Source organism: Typopeltis vanoorti, chromosome 3 (assembly GCF_054136105.1).
Source record: "Typopeltis vanoorti isolate ZY-2024b chromosome 3, IOZ_Tvanoo_1.0, whole genome shotgun sequence".
In the NCBI taxonomy this organism is placed as follows: Eukaryota; Metazoa; Arthropoda; class Arachnida; order Uropygi; family Thelyphonidae; genus Typopeltis; species Typopeltis vanoorti.
In genome coordinates, this window is record NC_143551.1 from 128,102,279 (window position 1) to 128,120,871 (window position 18,593).

The 18,593-nt window shown below is 34.7% G+C and overlaps 2 protein-coding genes across 5 annotated transcripts in view; one reads left to right on the plus strand and one right to left on the minus strand.

Annotated features, from left to right (window-relative positions):
• Positions 1-5,257, plus strand: part of betaggt-I (geranylgeranyl transferase type-1 subunit beta) — a 174,833-nt gene extending 169,576 nt beyond the window's left edge. For all 3 annotated transcript variants that reach the window (XM_090415981.1, XM_090415983.1, XM_090415982.1), the window contains one exon: positions 4,711-5,257. In XM_090415981.1, coding sequence (XP_090272107.1) covers positions 4,711-4,856 — 146 coding nt within the window. In that variant the 3' untranslated portion in view covers positions 4,857-5,257. The remainder of the gene's footprint in view (positions 1-4,710) is intronic.
• A 10,269-nt stretch (positions 5,258-15,526) lies between these two features.
• The window catches only part of LOC150108554 (putative rRNA-processing protein EBP2), a 114,244-nt gene continuing 111,177 nt past the window's right edge, over positions 15,527-18,593 (minus strand). For both annotated transcript variants that reach the window (XM_090415984.1, XM_090415985.1), the window contains exon 9: positions 15,527-15,639. In XM_090415984.1, the coding sequence (XP_090272110.1) occupies positions 15,595-15,639 (45 nt within the window). In that variant the 3' untranslated portion in view covers positions 15,527-15,594. The remainder of the gene's footprint in view (positions 15,640-18,593) is intronic.

The window sequence follows — 18,593 nt, forward strand, 5'->3', positions numbered from 1 at the left end:
GGGGTAGTGAGTACATCTAGTGTGAAGGAATTTAAGGGAAGGTATGATAGTTGGTTTGGGTGATTTATAGCCTCCCTAAATGAGTCCTTGACTCCTTGGAGGTCTCAGATAATTATAATATTCTGACAGCTTTGAAATCAAAAAAGGAGTAAGACAATGTGTATTTATCACCTTTCTTGTATAATATATATAGTGAACAAGTTTTTAAAGGTATTGCAGAATTTGAAGTTGATCTTCAAAACTTAGTTACAGAAATGTACAACAGAAGCTTAGGCATGGGATTAATTATCAACCCGAAAACAAAGTGCATTATCATATCAAAAGAATCAACAAATAACTGTTAATCAAAAGAAAATTGAACAGGTTAAATCTTTTATATATCTAGGTCAGATGTTTACAGAAGGAGGAAATTCCCTTAAAGAAATAAAAAGAAAAATAGAATTAGCAAGAAAAACCTTCATTGATATGAAACCTGTTCTAACACCCACACACATTAATAGACAGGAATAAATAAAAAAGAGGAAAAACTAGCTTTCGAAAGGTGGATCATCAGAAGAATGAGGGAAAAATCATGACAGAGAAAATGAGGATGTTTTAAAGAAAGCAAAAATGAAAAGAACATTAATGAAAACTTAAATATAAACTAATATTAGAAGGGAAAAAGATTGAGAGGTAGCAAAGGAGAATGTGGTTTGAAGACATTAAGGACTGGACTGGTTTGAATTACTGCAAATGTTCCAGAGCAGTAAAAGAAAGAAAATAGTTTCGTGACACAATTGCAAACCTTCTCCTAGGGAATGACACTTTAAGATGATACAGAATGTAGGATTGATGTTCTTACAGTCTCTTCAAATTCTGAAAATCACCCTTCTTATCTGTGGAGTTCTGATTTCACTGGTAATAACTGAACAATATTTTGAGGTATACATTTTAAGCAGTGATCTGATGCCAATTCTCCATTACTACCAACCAAAATACCAAACTTTAGATCTACTGTAGAAGTGTCACCTTCTCAGTAAGTCAGATCATAACCCTGTACAAGTTTCCTCTTCTCTTTCCAGTCTCATTTTCATGTCCTTTTGCCAGTGCCTGTAGCAAAGTGAACTTTTTCATGAGCAGACTACTGGTCCCACTCTCTTGATCTAAAAACACTTGCTCTGATTGAGATGCAGAAATTATTCTTGTCCCATTCAGTATCATTTCTTGTGTAAATTCTGAATTCAGTATTGAATTGGTAGTAATGGACTTCAGAGGAACATTGATTCTCCTCTATATACTTGTATTAAGACAAAAATTCCAGCTTCATTCAGCCTACACTGAAGAACACAATTTCAAAACACCTGAAGCTGACTTTGAAAGGGCATTAAAAAAAAACTTACTTTTTTTATGCAGACACAGTCATGCCTTTTGCAAATGTCATTAGATACAATTTCTGCCCATCATCAGAGATGGGCAGAAATTGTGCTTCCATCTCTCTCTCTTTCATCTACATAGCAAAACTGACCCTCCTGCCATTGTTTTTCTTCTCAAATAACTGCATAAATCATCAAGGCAAATTACCTACTACAATAACAGAAACAATAAGTCTTAAATAGCTTATGCTGTATTAAAAAAGTTGAGCTTCAAAATTATTACTTATCCTCTATTGTCTCTACACTTGTACACTGAGCTGCCATCTACTTTACAGCTGACAAACAAGCCTGTATACAACTTATTAAAAAAAACAGTTATGTAATGGAATGATTTGATTACTTGGCCAGTTTGGTAAAAATTCTTGTTTTGTTCATCAGGGGAAATAAGTGAACTAAAAAAAAAATTTAAATGTTTGATCATTTCAGCTGATTCTTGAGAAAAATCTAATCTATGTGGAGCACTGTATCCCTGCAAAATACACTTAATTTTTCAGTGTATAGGAAGCCAACAGACAGACACCAGGCAATGCTTGCACGCCACATCCCATCATCACCCATTGTAGAAAATAGGCATTATTCATTCCCTACATGACACAGCTTACAGAATTTCCACTAATACAGATTAAAAAAAAAAAAAAAAAAACCTGAGTTCCATCCCATCAAAGAATGGTTACAAAAGCACATTAATTAACAAAATTCTACATCAACCTCCAAGACATTTGGATGAATCAGAAAAATAAGACTTCAGAGGAACATTGATTCTCTTCTATATACTGTCAGTCACAGATAAATATCAAGGATACTTCAACAAAATATAAAGGTTGTCTTCTATACCCTTCACAAGATCTCTAATCTCCATCTGCTTCTCAATAAACCTGGTGTCTACAGGATCAAGTGTACCTATGGTTTGCACTACATAGGACAGGCAGGTCTGAATCTAAACATATCAAGGATGTAGAGAATGAAAGGAAACACAAATCAGGACTGGCAGCACATACAACTAAAACCAAACATCAAGTATTATGGCAACAAACCAAAATGCTCCACATAGGTTAATTTTTTTTTTTTTTATCAAGAGCATTCAAGGAATCAGCTGAAATGATCAAAACATGGAATGATTTTACATTGCCTGTTTATTTCAACACGCAACATGCTCGTGGTTTCCAGTAGTTTGCAGCAGGCCATGAACCAGCACACAACTTCTTAGCAAATGTGCACTTCCCATTTTTATTCCTGTTTTCAAATATTTCATTATGTACATAACCTGTTATAACTGTTTTTTTTTTTTTTTTTTTTTTTTTTTATTGATTTGCTTATTTATCCTGATGAGAAACAAGAATTTTCACAAAACTAATTGAGTAGTTAATAAATTATTCTATCCCGTCTGTTTCTTTAATGTGGAAGAATAGCCCTGAAACAAGTCAGTTTTAATCTTTAAAGGTACCTGTGCCACACACTCCCTCTGTCCAAAAAAGAAACCGAATTTTTCAAAAATAGAAAAACTTGTAGTGCCACCTGTTATATCTTTTTGTTGTTGAAAGTGGTAACCTTCATTAGTATTGTCAACTGTTTGACATTTGTTTCATTAGAAGCCGAGTGACAGTGTGTTTTGACGAACGGTCAGTAAATGAGTTTCAAACAGAGAGCTGCGATTTACTTTTGTGTTAAACTTGGTAAAAGTTTTACCAAAACACATTGAATACTTATCCCGTACTCAAGTTTACAAGTGGTTTAAGCGATTTCAAAGTGGTCGTGAGATGCTTGAGGACAACAAAAAGCAGGGCCTTCCAAAAACAGGACTGAGCAAAGTTAACATCCAAAAAGTGTGCGATTTCATCAAAGAAAACCCGAAATTGTCTGCGAGATTGATTGAGGATGAATTGGGGATTCCAAAATCAACTGTACACAACGTTTTGGCCTTCGTAAATTGAATTTGCGATATGTTCCCCACAAGTTGACTGATGACCAAAAAATGTATTGAATTGAACACTACAAGGACTCAAACTTAATTGAAACGATCATTATCGGTGACGAAATGTGGTTTTTTTCCACTGTGTTTTTTTTTTTTTTTTACTGCCATTCTGTCACTGCTTCTTTCATTAAGTCTTTCAAAGTAATTACTGCAGAAATTAGAATATATATATATATATATATTCATGTCACCTTTATGATCTCGGACTGCTGTTGCAGTACTCTTTCCTCCATTTCTAAGCTTTTCCAAAAGCCACCAGAATATTGCGCTACCTTCATATTTACTTACTATGGTCTGAAAGCCTTCCCATGACTCTTGTTTTACACAGTATTTCACTATCTTATATTTTTCTCTATTCTCTCAGAGCACAGCTGTCCACTTACTTGTGGAGAACTTTCAATACACTTTCTTCTTCTTTAACTTCCTGACTACCATGGAGTTCTGGTTTTTCTCTACTTCTAGCCAACCTCACCACATGCCTCTCTCTCTTTCTAGCTGAATCAGTGTTATTTTCAGGGGTTGGTTTCTGGTTTCAAACATTTTTCAAAACAAATAAGTAATCTAGAATTCTGCATGATCTGGGAAGGTCAAAATATCCAAGAAAATATTTACTTACTTGGGTATATATACTTATTGAGCTATGCCCCAAAATTCACTATACTGAGCCTTGCTCTGTCTCTTTGATGTAGAGAAACAGCGAAGATTCACTTAATACAGTTTTGCTGCACTGAGCATCTGCTCTAGTTCTATTGCAGCTTTTGTTTGCTATAGTTCAGCTAATGAATGAACTTCTCTTATAGAAAGTCCACTTCTCTGCCTTATGTCTTTTTTACAGATACTTCCATGGGCTTTGTTCCCACTAAATTAGAATCCATTATTCCACTTTCTACTAAGCTTATAAAAAGTTGCATAGGCAGCAGCAACTGTTCAAGTGCCATCTTTGCCTAAGGGACAATCTTCACAAAAGAACACAACCTCCACTTCTTTGAAAGTAAAATTAAAAAGTTTCTTCTCTAAGACTGTCAAATCAAACCATCCCTGAGCACATATGGTAGGAGTTATGTACTGTAAATGAGTTTCAGCAAATTCTTGGATTTTGTTTTTTTTTCATCTAAGACAACTTAAATCTAGTCACTTAGGTCAATAGTAGTAAATGTTAAATATACTGCAGTACGTTTTGTCTTAAGTTGAAACATTGACACACTTTTAGTGTGGTATTGATATTATATTTAAAAAATACATTCAACTTCAGTAATATTGATTTATTTATATGATGCTTTTTTCTGTTTTTGTGTATGATGAATTCTTAATATTTGAAATTTGTAGATCCACTTCACACGTGTCTCGGAATTGGAGGACTCTCACTGATGGGTATTGAAGATCTACTTCCCATACATCCAGCACTAAATATTAGTGAGAGAGCTGTAGCACATCTTCATCAGTTGCATTGTCAGTGGTCAAATGATAGGTGACATCTAAATCCCTTCCTCGCCTACATGGGTGCTATACAGATCTCACTTAACAGATTATGAAATGCCAAAGTGCTTGGTTAAGTCTTAATTTGCCGGTTCTGTAAACCAAAAAATGAAGCAGTCTATTGTAATTTTATGAATACTTTTAACTATTTGTATACATATAAGGCTATCTTATATTTCTGCATTATTTTAGACAAAAGAAGAGCAAAGAATTTTTTCTTGGTACCAGTATAAGGAGCCCGATCTGATTCCTTATATCTGCACCACAATTACAAATGTATAAAGATTCTGAGATTTTTTAGCAGATATTTCAGTTTACTGTTAATGGTGTTTTCTGTTAGCTATAAATACCTGTAAACAATGTATATATATAAAATAAATACTGTATTTGGTCTCAATAGTTCTCCTCCAATAGAAAGTTAATAATAACCTTCAGTATAAATAAATACTAAAAATATTGTTAATGTTGAATTATTCTTAGTATTCAAACCTGTATTTAGTATGAAAAATTTGTTATATACTATAGGAAATTTCAAATTCCTGAGATGCTGGCTAACTGTTTTATTTGTTCTCACACACACACACACACACACACACACACACACATATATATATATATATATATAATCAAGTAAACACAAATAATGAAGGCTGCCAACGTGAGATAAACTAGACAACAACTTCAAACCTTCACATATGCCAAGACGAGGTAGAACACTGCATAGTCAAGTGTAAAGAAATTGTCATGGACCCTCTCCATATAAACAGTAACCTCAACTACAATTTACTGGTTTCATTCAGCTCTGCTGATAGTTATTGCTGCACTTGCAAAGCGCACAGGTGTCTAACAATAGAACTTTAACACTGACTGTAGCTCCAGTTCAAAGTTAACTGTGGTTTATAGTCAAATTTATAGTGATTCAATGTTTCTTTATAGTGTTTATTGGCTTTCTATGTTCTCTCACACCTGAAGAAGTCAGCCACTCCAATGAAAGATGTTGCATATTTAATAAATTTGTTTGTTCTATTCTTGGATCTCAGTCAGTATATAAAAGTATGAACGTATCCCAATTCCGAGTTAATACAACAAATCATCATATATATAATCAAGTATATTTACATTATGTAGGTTCGAATAAGTAAACATAGCCTCTATGCTTTCAGATTGAAAGCGACATTATTCACAAATATAGAAACTGGAACCATGACAATATATCGCCTAAGGGGAAGATGATTGGCAACATCTGTTATAAGTAGCCTATTTCTGTATACTACAAAGCTATTCTTTTCCTTGTTTGTTCTTATTGCTGAATTTTTCAAAATTCTGGTGACAGCAACTTGAGCTAAGCAACTTTCATTTACAGTATCTCTCGCTCTGAAAGCCTGCACCATTGAAGAATCCATTGCACTCTCCATAAAGAAGAGTTCACCAAAATCTTTCCTTGTGTGTAAAAAAAATCCATGCTGTTAATACTTGTTACCAAAACATTACATGTGCAAAATGTCAAGATAAAATGATATTTTTCAATGACATATTTACACAGTGCAGATGTACCAGAAGTTGTTGACACATTAACTCATTCAAGAGTCATATGTACTATGAGAGCTCTACTTAAATATTTGGGAATTTGACCTTCTGACCAGGCTCACTGAATTATGCAGTGTAGCCACTGTAAAACTTTCATACCTCCATAATTTAGCATTTGTGGTTGAATGTCATCTACTCCAGCTGCTTTTCCACATTTCAAGATTTTTACAGCTCTTTCTACCTCAATTATTGATATACACTCTTGAAAATATTCTAGTATGGTTCTGTCACTGCTTAGTTGGTTTAACAGTCTGTCAAAGTAATTACTCCATACATATAGGATATCCTTATCTTCAGTTTTCATGTCACCTTTATCATCTTTGATTACTTTTACAGTACTCTTTCCTCCAAATACGGTCCTCCCTCGACTTACGTCCGCTTTCCGTTCCATCCGGTTGGACGTAAGTCAATACATTAAATCAACAGAGTTATAGGGGTTAGTAACTTAACTGTAATAAGTATACTGTCATTTTAATTTTTAAACTTGTTATAAAACTGTACTGTGTGTTATTGCCACTAAACAGGAGAACAACACCCAAATCTTCTTCCACAATCACATCTTCATTACCTTTCCTGTGAATGATCAGGCTGTGGCTCTTCTGATGTAACCTTTGTTTTTTTGATGAAAATGCCCAATGTGCTTTCCTTATTCCTCTTCTTCTTTTCATCATATATTTGTTTATAGCAAGCAAACACATCATGTACTTTCGTTTCTATTATTAATTAGCATTCAGCATTGGGGTACATGTCTTCAGCCATTTTGAGAACATCGCTAACTGGCAAGAACATTTCTGCAAAACCCTTCACTGTAAATTTATAATTACCTCTTTCTTTTCTCATTTTTCCTCAGTTCTATGAGTTGAATTATGTCGTCATCATTCACTTTGAGATTCAGATGGTTTGCTAAGCTCACTATTACAAACTTCCAAAATCATGCACAAACCTTTTTAATGTCTTTTTTAATATGCCACTCATATATTGAGAGGTCACTTCGTCCCAAGCCACAGCAATATTTTTAATAGCATGATAAATATTAAAGGTTTACCAGAACTGCAGGAGTGATCATTTCCTTCAGTAGTAGAAATGGCTTGTGAAAATGTTCTCCATAGACAATAAGCCTTAACAACTGCCTGGTCCATCGGTTGGATCAATGTAGTGCTTTAGTGAGAAACTTGTGTGAAGATCACCGATATAAGACGGATGACCTGGCGCATTATCTAGAATTAATAAAATTTTAAATTCTATGTTTTCTTTCACACAATAGCTTTTTATTTCACTCTCATAACAGTTAAGGCATCCTCAAATATTTTCGAGCCATCCACAACTTCCTATTGAAGCATACTCCCACTTCAATAATGAAGTGGGAGTATGCTTCCTTTTTTATGATGTCACTTCACAAAATCAACACAGGAACTGTTGAAGACATGCCAACTGCCGAGGAAGGTTGCCGCTGAAAGCACTGTTGTCACTATGCATGCTTTACCTTAAACATACTCACTTGTGTCTTATTCAAAAGTATAGCCGAAAATGTTATTTGTTCCCTTATGGGATCACGGATGACTGTATACTAAGCTTTTTAGTAACCCCTAGAACATTGGTATTGAACAGGGATGGGCTGGCATTTTGGGATTTAGCCAACTAAATTGTGCACTCTATTGGAACTACAAATGCATATGATGTACAACATCCATGGAAATACTTTCAGAAAAGATAAACTAATTTTATTGGTACGCTGACTATTCTCATGCTCCAAACTAGCTTTCCACAGATAATAGCTAGATGGGTGAAAAGTAGTTTTGAACAGAAAAGGATAAAGTTTTCAGGAGCTGAGGAAGCTACTAATGCAAAACGTTTGTGGTAGATATCAGTACTAGAAGAGAGATCTAATCCTATCAAATAATTTGTGTATTATCAAGAATAAGGAAAGATAAAGACTAGGTTATCATCCTGTCAAAGAATACATAAAGGTCTACTTGATATGTGTCAAATGAGTAGGAGGAATGGAGTGTACTATCATCAGCAAAACTATGGATAGTTGTTAGATATGAAAATATAATACGGGTAACCCTCGTATAATGCGGATTTTAGGTTCCATAGAAATTCGAGACAAAAAGTAGTTATGTTCTGAAATCGTTTTTTTTTTTTTTTAATTATATAAACGATGACATATCCAACAAAAATATACAATAAACCCTCGATTTAACGGACTAATAGGGGCTAGGAGGTGTCCGTTAAATTGCAATTTTTTTAAAATAAAAATATCTGTAGCATACTGTAATTTTATCAATATTAGCACTATAATAAAAAAAAAATTGTTTTACATATAATTTTCACACTCTTAGATAAGTTAATGTTCAATGTTGAGGTGCTTTGAAAAACTATCCAGTTTTTTTTTTGAATTATTTTTTCTTTAGCTCCCTAAAATTATGAAATTGTGTGTAATAAAACTGCTGCAGAAAGTCATGCCACACAACAAAAGAACCAATTACAGTGCAATTACGTCCTAATCATTCGCGAAACATGTTTTATGAGCGGTGACTAGTTTATGTTGGCTAAATTACTAGTGTTTTTCCAACATATGGCCTATTTGCCAAAATTTGTTAAAAATAACAGGAAATCAAGTTCATAATAATATGGAGCTAAACAAATATCCAATTGCCACGTGAATTTTCCGAGTGCTCAATTGAGTAATCACTATCCATAAAATAACTTCCTAACTTTTTTGCCAAGTCAAATCCTTCTGCTAATTTCTTTAATGGAATCTTTGGGAACTTTTCCTGCCATTTGGTTCAACGTCATCTATATTAATTGTACCAGTTGCTCCTAATTTAAATATATTTCCCCATCAATTAATTCACTAATTTCGTTTTCAACTATATCGCAAAAGCCCTCTCCACCACAAATGTGTGCGATGTTTATTATATGACTTAGTTCAGCATCCACTTAAGATACTAAATTTTGTTCCAGAACAGCTTCAGGCCATTTTTTTCCCCCAGCAAACATTCAGTGTAGAGGGTTGTAATTCCTTAATGGACAGAGAAATAATTTTCACACAATTCAATATTGAAAACTTTCCACGCTTGAGGCAACGTCATGTTTGGATTAGATTCCATTTTTTTTTTAAATTAAATTGAAATGGTCAACAAATATGACTTAAATGTTGATATTATTCCTTGGTTGAATAAGTGACGTAGTATTAGGCGATAAGTTATTTTAATATTTGGATGGCCTCGTGTTACCTGAAATTAGTAGAATTTTGAAGTCTATATTCTTTTTCTTTGTGTAACCTTCTACATCAGGTACAAAACTGCACAAAAACCAATTTTCAAACATGTTAGCTGTAACCCATCTTTTTTGTTGGCTCGCCAATAAACAGTTAGGGTGGACTTGTCAAGCCTTTTCATAGCAATAGGATTTGAAGATCAGTTAATAAACATTGGTTTTGTTATGTAATCACCTGCTGTTATACAAAACAGTAGACTAATTCTATCTTTGGAAACTTTGAATCCAGGTGCTGATCTTTCATTTTTTGAAATATAGGTGTGCTTTGGCATCTTTTTTTTTTTTCAATATAACCTGAATTCATCCGCATTGTGAACACCTGGTCTGCACAATAACCACCACCTTCAATGATTTTTTAAAAGTTTTTCCAGGCAGCTTCTACGTCTGCTGATTCTCCCAGGATTTTAAGATGATGCAAAGAAAACCCTTTTTTAAAGATTTTGAACCAACCCTTATTGACACAAAATCCATGCTAAGAACTTTCTTCTGAAGAATCTTAAGTTCTTTTAAATGTTTATAAACTTTGGTTTTGGGCGTGGACAGTAGGGTCCACCCCCCCAGTTTATCTTGCAAAGCAGGCAAACCGGCTTTGAGAACTCAACAGCATTACTGACATAGGATACACCGGGGCGTAGGGCTGACTACCTTATCCTGAGAACGGTTTGAAGTCCGATGATTAATAAACGGAGTGCTTAAGGGTCAAAGCTGTATAACTGAGAGGAGACCTCCACATAGCCTTTAAAGGAATGTGGAGAACCGACCAGGGCTTCTGACCTAATGTCCAATCCTCACCTTCTCGTGGTGCACCCTGTTGGGTATCTACTTTTATACTGAACGAACGAGGATGGGCTGGCAATTTGGGATTTAGCCGACCAAATTGTATTCTTATTGGTTAAACCAAAATAAAAAATGATGGTACAACATGACAAAATTTCATGCCGGCTGGGGTGTCGCCCGGTTAAACAAGGGCCCCCGTTGTTTTTGCCAGGGAACCAGGGCAAACAGTGAAAAGTCAGCTACTGGAACAAATCTGAAAACAAACCCCATCTCAACATCACCAGAGTTAAAGATTGGTACTATCAACGTAAGAAGCCTGAATGGCAAAGAAATGGAGCGAGCTGAGGAATTAGATAAGTACCAGATCGACATAATAGGGGTGACTGAAACAAAAAAAAAAAAAAAAAACTGGTGAGATCTTTCTGAGCAATAAATACAAAATTTTATATTCAGGCAATAACAGTCAAGGAAAAGAAGTAGTAGTGATAGTATTCAACACAAAATATGAGGCTAATCTTCTTGAATGGCAGTCAGTCTCAAGTAGAATAATGTGGCAAATATGAGAATGGGGAACTGGACAATGAGACTTATTTGTGTCTATGGTCCCACAGAAGGTTCTACTAAGGTAGAAGTGGAGGAATTTTTTGAGGCTTTAGAAAAAGCAACTGACACAATGAAAAAGGAAAAGTTGGTCCTTGTTGGGGATCTAAATAGCAGAGTAGGAAATGATTGTGAGACATACAAAAATATTTTGGGAAAATTTGGAGAAAAGAGCAAAGCTAATAATAATGGCAAATATCTGTTGGATTTCTGCTCAGGACATGGACTGGTTATTGCTAACACTATGTTCCAACATAAAAATATGCACAAATTCACATGGAGAGAAGAGGCTAGGAATAAGAAAAGTCTCATTGACTATGTTATTGTTGATATTGATGTTTTCTCCCTGGCACAGGACACCAGAGGATTTGAAATTGGAAGTGATCACTATTTAGTCTTGAGCAGGATAAAATTGAATTTCATATTGAAAAGAATAACATGTAAGAAAGTTTTAAAGCGAATAAAAGTTGAGCAGCTCTCAGATGTGAACTGTAGACTAAAATACAGAAAGATTATTGAAAAGAAAATGAAAGAGTTTGAGAACAGGAATCAAACCTTGGAGATTCAGTGGCAAACTCTGAAGAAAACATTGATTCTGCCAGAGAGGCATGTGGTGAGGTTGTGTGCAAGGATAAAAAAAAAATCAGAACTCCCTAGTGGACACAGGAAGTTAAAGAGGCAGTGAAGGAAAAGAAGAAAGCATATCAAAAGTTCCTGGCAAATAAGTCAGCTTTTACTCTTACAAAATACAGAGACAAATGTAAGAAAGCTAAACAGTGTGTAAAACTAGCTAAACAAAAGCCATGGGAGGACTTTGGCAAGAATATAGAAAATAAATATCAAGGTGGCAAAATATTCTGGAGAATTACAGAGATATCTCCCTACTGAGTGTTTCTGGCAAGATTTATGCAAGTATACTAGAGAAACGGTTGAGAAGAATTGTGGAATGGAAGATTGGTGAAGAACAAGCTGGATTCAGGCCAAATAGAGGCTGTCAGGATCAGATCTTCACTTTACGACAAATAGTCGAGAAAGTATGGGAATATAACAAAGATCTGTATTTAAGTTTTGTCGATCTGGAAAAGGCATATGACAAGGTGCCAACAGAGAAGCTATTCAATACGCTACAGTTATATGGTATCAAATAAGACATATGAAGCAATACTTACTCTTTATTTGAGTTGTAAGTCAGCAGTTAGAATTCAAGGAAGTACAGGAAGATGGTTTAATGTTAAATCTGGTGTGAGACAAGAATGTACATTGTCCCCTCTGTTATCCATTATCTATATGCATCACATTATGAAGGAAAGTGGTATTAAACATGATATCAAAAGTGGAGATGTTAATGTCAGCTCTTTGCTTTATGCGGATGATGTTATATACTTCTAAATAAATCTGCTACAAGTCTGCAAGATTCTCTGACTAAATTGAATAGCTGTTGTAATAGATATGGTATGAAGATCAGCAATAAAAAGACAATGAAAATAGGCATAATCATCGAAAATGTCAACTGTGTTGTGAATGGAGAACCTGTGGAACGAGTAAAACATTTCAACTACTTAGGCACAAATTTTAGTGAAGATGGTAAATTAAATAGAGAAATAGACAACAGAATCAGCAAAGCTGGTATGGTGGGAAGTCAGCTGAATAAATTCATATGGAATAAGAGAGAAATTAGTCGGAACACTAAATTAGCTGTATACAAGACAGTGTTCAAACAAGTTTTAACTTATGGATCTGAGAGCTGGGTCAGAAGTAAGACACTTGACCAAAGACTAGAGACCGCATATACGAGTCATGAGAAAGATTATAGGCGTGAACAGATGGCATCAATGGCAATATTGTATTAAAAACGAGGATATTAGGAAAGAACCTTGACATTGTCAGCATCCAGGAATACATTAGCAGAGCTAATCTCAGGTGGTATGGTCACTTAAACAGAATGGGCAAAGAAAGATTAGCAAAACAAGTGTTCTCTGCCAGGTTGGCAGGAAAACGACCCAGAGGAAGACCAAGATATGGGTGGATTGATACGGTACAAAGTGCCTTAGACGATAGAAATATAAGATCTGGTCTTGACAAGTAACAGACTGATTTGGAGGAAAATTGTAGATAGGAAGTTAGTAATGATGTAAATTTTTCATGTAGTACTGTCATATCCTGTACACCCCTTGAGGGTACATGGCAGGAATTTGATGATGATGATTAATAAACCCTTGATATCGCAAGTTAAAAGAGGGTAAAAGGAAGATGAGAAAAAATTATTACATATCAATTATGTGTGTAACTCACCAGAAAATAAACTGCTCAGCTTGAGATTAACACATTTTTAATGCACTTTCCTTGCAGAAAACGGAGACAATTTTCAACAGTAAACACTTTATATGGTAAAGAATTCACGTACATGCATACTATAAGGTATTTCCCCTAATATAAATTCGCTACTTATAAACATGCGCAATACAGGCAGACACAAATTTAACGAAGATAAAATTTGATTTTTAAGTCGCGCGGTGAAAAATATATGAAAAAATAAAGGAATTACTACAATTTTAAACTGTGTTGTATAAGTACCACGTTGAACAAGGATTACTACAATTTGTTATATAAGGACTGCATTATATATACGAGGGTTACCTGTATATTACGACAAATAGAGCACTGAGACACCTGCAATAGCGATAGTCCATAGGGAGAAAGCCGTCCAGCATGACATTGCATGGATTAATCAAATTAAAAAAAAGTGCTCTGGAAATAGCACAGATTTCTTTAAACCTTCCATGGCATGAGTCCAGAGATGTAGGTTAGAAGATCTGCTGTTGATCTAGAACAGTAAAATCCATGCAGATAGTCATTCAACTGGTGACCATTAGGTAGAAGTTGACTTTTACTTTGTCCATTAGATCACTGCTTACAGCAAATACTAATGCACTCTTCCTGGTTGGTCAATGGAATTGGAAAAGGATGTTAGATGGAGCTGTGAACATTAGGTGTATGAGATATAATACTAATTTTTTATTGCCTACTCTACTAGTTTAATTAAAATTCTTTTGTTTCACATTGGGAGAAATATACAAATAAACTAAAAAAAAACAGGAAATAACATGTTATTTCATGCTTTAAAATAATGTAAATAACATGTATACATAATGAAAATATTTGGTGTTATACCCAGCATTTTCAGTTAAATATTTTATCATTCCTGTGTTATGAATTAAAACTTAAAATAAATGAAACATTAAAACCCTTTGGAAGACAACAGCATATAAGTTACCATATATATATTGGAATTAGCAGCAGCTATGAAAGATGCTATGTTAACAACTATAGCTGTATCAATCTGTCAAAAATCTGGAAGCACTCATTTTAAGATCAACTTTATACATGTAAACTTTTTTTTTTATTGCAATGATAGATGGCACCAAACTGGACTTTAGTTCTTTGTGTTAGCTGTTACAATTTTAAACCATTTCCACTATTAACTAATTGTTGATGTTTACATACTGTGAGACTGTGCCACAAAATTATATGAAGTTATTGAATATCACTTTGTTTTCCCTCTCCAAACAGACATGTTTCTCACATTCAAGAACCTCAACCAAGAGTTAAAGCTTTTGAATTTGAGAGCCCTTTGAATAAGATTTCTTATATAGTTTCCTCTTATTTTCTGTGTGTGCACATATATAAAATATATAGTTTCCTCTTATTTTATATATGTGCACACAGAAAATAACAGATTATGTCTAATTGCATAATTTTTATTTGAAAGATAAACATTCTAATTATGATACTGTTTAGCATCAACCTCCATGTTCCTTTTTCCTCCCATTTGTTTTGTCTATCAAAAAAACTAAAAGGACATCAATAGCCAGTGTTTTTTAACTGCTCACATTTTTACTGTTTTCTTTTCATATCATACTCTGTCTTTGTGCTCCAAATATGTTAGCATAAATTTAATGGTCATCATGAAAAAAAGTTTCACTATAGTAAATATTATGGTGAACTAACCACTACAACCATTCTTTTGGTACCTATCTGTAATAGGGAGAGTTAATTGTATCTCGATTCAGCCATAATGATCTGAAAGATGGAATTGCATGGCAAAGTACAATGAAGTGAAACCTAAAATACAGTATGGCATATAATATCAAATTTTCTAATATCATGTTTAAAGTAGTTCTACTAATGAAACTATCTGTTCGTGTGTTATTTACCCAAACCAAGTCTGTGGTATGGTTTTAATGCACTGTAATGAACCATTTAAAAAAAGGGGGTGAGATCGTAACAGTTTATTTATTTGCATATTGTAATGCTGGTGAGGGAACTATTAGACTGGTGTCATTACTAAGTTAAAATCTCACAGATCTCTCTGCAATTTATCTTAAATGGATATAATAATGCAGAAAAACTTCCCAATGAGTTAACCTGTAAATAATTTATTATATGACAAAAAAAATTACATAATCTGTAATTTGAATAATGCCAGGATCATCGAGTCCTCCTCAATTTCTGCCTCCTGTTTTTTCCTGGTCTCTGCAAATACATAAATATTAGAGTTAACAAATTCCTTTTTAATGAAAATAAACAATTCAATGGTGATTTTGCAACTGAAAAACTTGCAATATTTAAAAGAAATATTTTTAAAAAAAATGAACTATAAATACTAGGCTGCTAGCAGTTGACAATAAAAATTAGAAATTACTGAAAAACTGTTTAAAATTGATAAAGATTTTTTTAAATATACACTGGTGTCCAAAAGCAGGTGAACCAATTATATTACATAAAAAATGTTATAAATTGTGTTGAGTTTTTCGCAAAAATACAGTGCTTACAGAAAACTATTAGTGGAGAGACAGTTCAGTATGTAATATATATTCACCCCTAACTGTGATGCAGCTCTCACAATGTTATAGTATGCTCAGTACCAAGTGATTCAGGAATGTTTCAGACAAACTCGCCCACTCCTTTGTCAGAACAAGGATAAGGCTTTGTTTTCTGGAGGGGAAGTTTGAGCAGCAGTGCATCCCATGTGCTCTATGGGATTAAGATGTGGGGAGTGTGCTGGCCACTTGATTCAATTATTATTATCTGAGACCTCCAAGGGAGGCTATAAATCACCCAAACCAGCTATCATACTTTCCCTTAAATTCATTCACACTAGATGCACTCACTACCCCTAAGGGCAAATTATTCCATTCACTTGCTGCTCTCTGGGAGAAAAACCTAGCTCTTATCCCTTTATTGACTGTGAACAAACTTAACTTCCATGGATGCTCCTTAAATCTGGCAGATTCACACCCATTGTATACCACTTTTTGATATCTGTCTGTAAACCATCCCCTGATCCAAGTCAAGAGATTATATTCCGATCCCATATTCTCCAGTTTATGCAACAGCCGTTCGTGTGATATCCTATCAAAAGCCTTAGAAAAATCCAACATTATCATAGTGTATCCATTCCCTTTATCCAACTCTGCCATGACATTTTTATAAAATATGAACAAATTGCTAACGCGTGACCTTCCGTAAACCCATGCTGTTCTTTGCAGAGTATAGCATGTTTGTCTACCCATTTCTGTATGCAAGTTCTTACCAGCTTCTCTAAAATCTTCACTAACACACCAGAGATACTGATAGATCGGTAGTTAGACATATCAGTTTTTGCACCACCCTTGTACAATGGAACTATTATACATTCCTTCCATTCCTGAGCTAAGACTCAGGAATGATACCACAACTGAGACTAAGTTATACAAATGTGTGAAAGGCCTAGCCAATTCGGCTGAACATTCCTTTAGCAAACAGGCTGATATTCCATCTGTCCGTAGTGACAAATTCTTATCCAGGTTATGCAACAGCTCTTCAACCTCATTTTCATGAACCTCTAACCTCTTCATCCAACATAGCAGTAACACTGCGCACCATGATGCATACATCTTAAGCTAAGTGAGCACTCATTAACTGTACAATCTTCTTAGCTTTCAACACTCAAGTACCATCTGCATTCAATCAAGTTATTCTTCCACATTCATTCTCTCTTTTGCTTGTGGCATAACGATAAAATTCTTTTGCATAGCCAATTTAGCTTTCTTCACAATATTCGTTAATTTTCTGGCCTGAGCTTTATATTTCATTTCATAACTCCTCTCATGATATTCTTTCCACATCTTCTCCTTGTGGATCTCTTGCTTAATAAGGTTGCACATCCATTTCACACTCAACCTATTTATTCTTTGAACACTAGGGATATATTGAGATATCGCCTCATTCAAGCACTTTTTCAAAGCTTCCCATGCATTGCTGACATTTTTCCCATTTAGTAACTGATACTATGGGACCAAAGATAGTATCATAATTTCCAGCTTTGTAGTAACCTGTTTTAATTGGGGCTTCAGATGCTATGAGCAAATCCAACACTCTTTGACCTCGAGCTCCTTCTTTCACATGCTGTTTGAGAAAGGTTGTCTCGCAACAATTCAATAAATTCCTCTTCTTTCTTAACATGAGATTTCTCTTCTACCCAATCAATGTTTGGAAAATTAAAGTCACCCATAATGATCACTCGCTTGGTACCCATAATGCTAAATTGGCGATGCATTTCTTCCTCCTCTGCAACTGAGCTTTCAAGCAGGTCTGTAGCAACACCCACCATATATTTCATTCTGTTAACCTCCACTTTACATCAAACAGACTCAAATTGACTGCTACATGGGACATTGTTACCATTATTGATTTCTTGTGTTTCTACCCTAACTGGACTTAAGTCATCTGATATCATTAGTAGCACTCCTCCTCCTCTCCTATCTCTTCTGTCATTCCTAAAAAATAGTATACCCATTACACTCGATCTCACCATATGACTCTGATAGGCAGATTTCACTAATGCCAATAATCTCAGACCCACATCATATTCAATAAAGCAACAAACTCAACCCTTTTGTTTCTAATGCTCCTGGCATTTGTGTATAGACATAATAAATTACCACCTAGCCTATTCTTACAATTAGATATGCAATCTATTTGGTCTTGTTCTAGAATTTTTCCTCCCCAGACAAATTTCTGTATGCAAGTTCTTACCAGCTTCTCTAAAATCTTACACTACCACACCAGAGATACCGATAGGTCGGTAGTTAGACACATCAGTTTTTGCACCACCCTTGTACGACGGAACTATCATACATTCCTTCCATTCCTGTGGTATCATTCCTGAGCTGAGACTTAATAGGTTCAAACCCAAAGCATATTTTCCCACTCCTTTGCCACATATATAACCATATTCAAAGGCATTCATATCTTTATCATGTTAGCATACCATAGCTGAACTCTCACACACGTTTTTCCAATTCCTCCCTTCTAGTTTCCCTGACTTTCTGCATTAGCTCTCATACCAAGTAGTAATTTTTCCAGGCTTCTAATGCCAAATGAATTCAAGTGTAGGCTATCATTCTTATACAAGTCTTTTCTGCCATCAAACACGTATCCTTGGT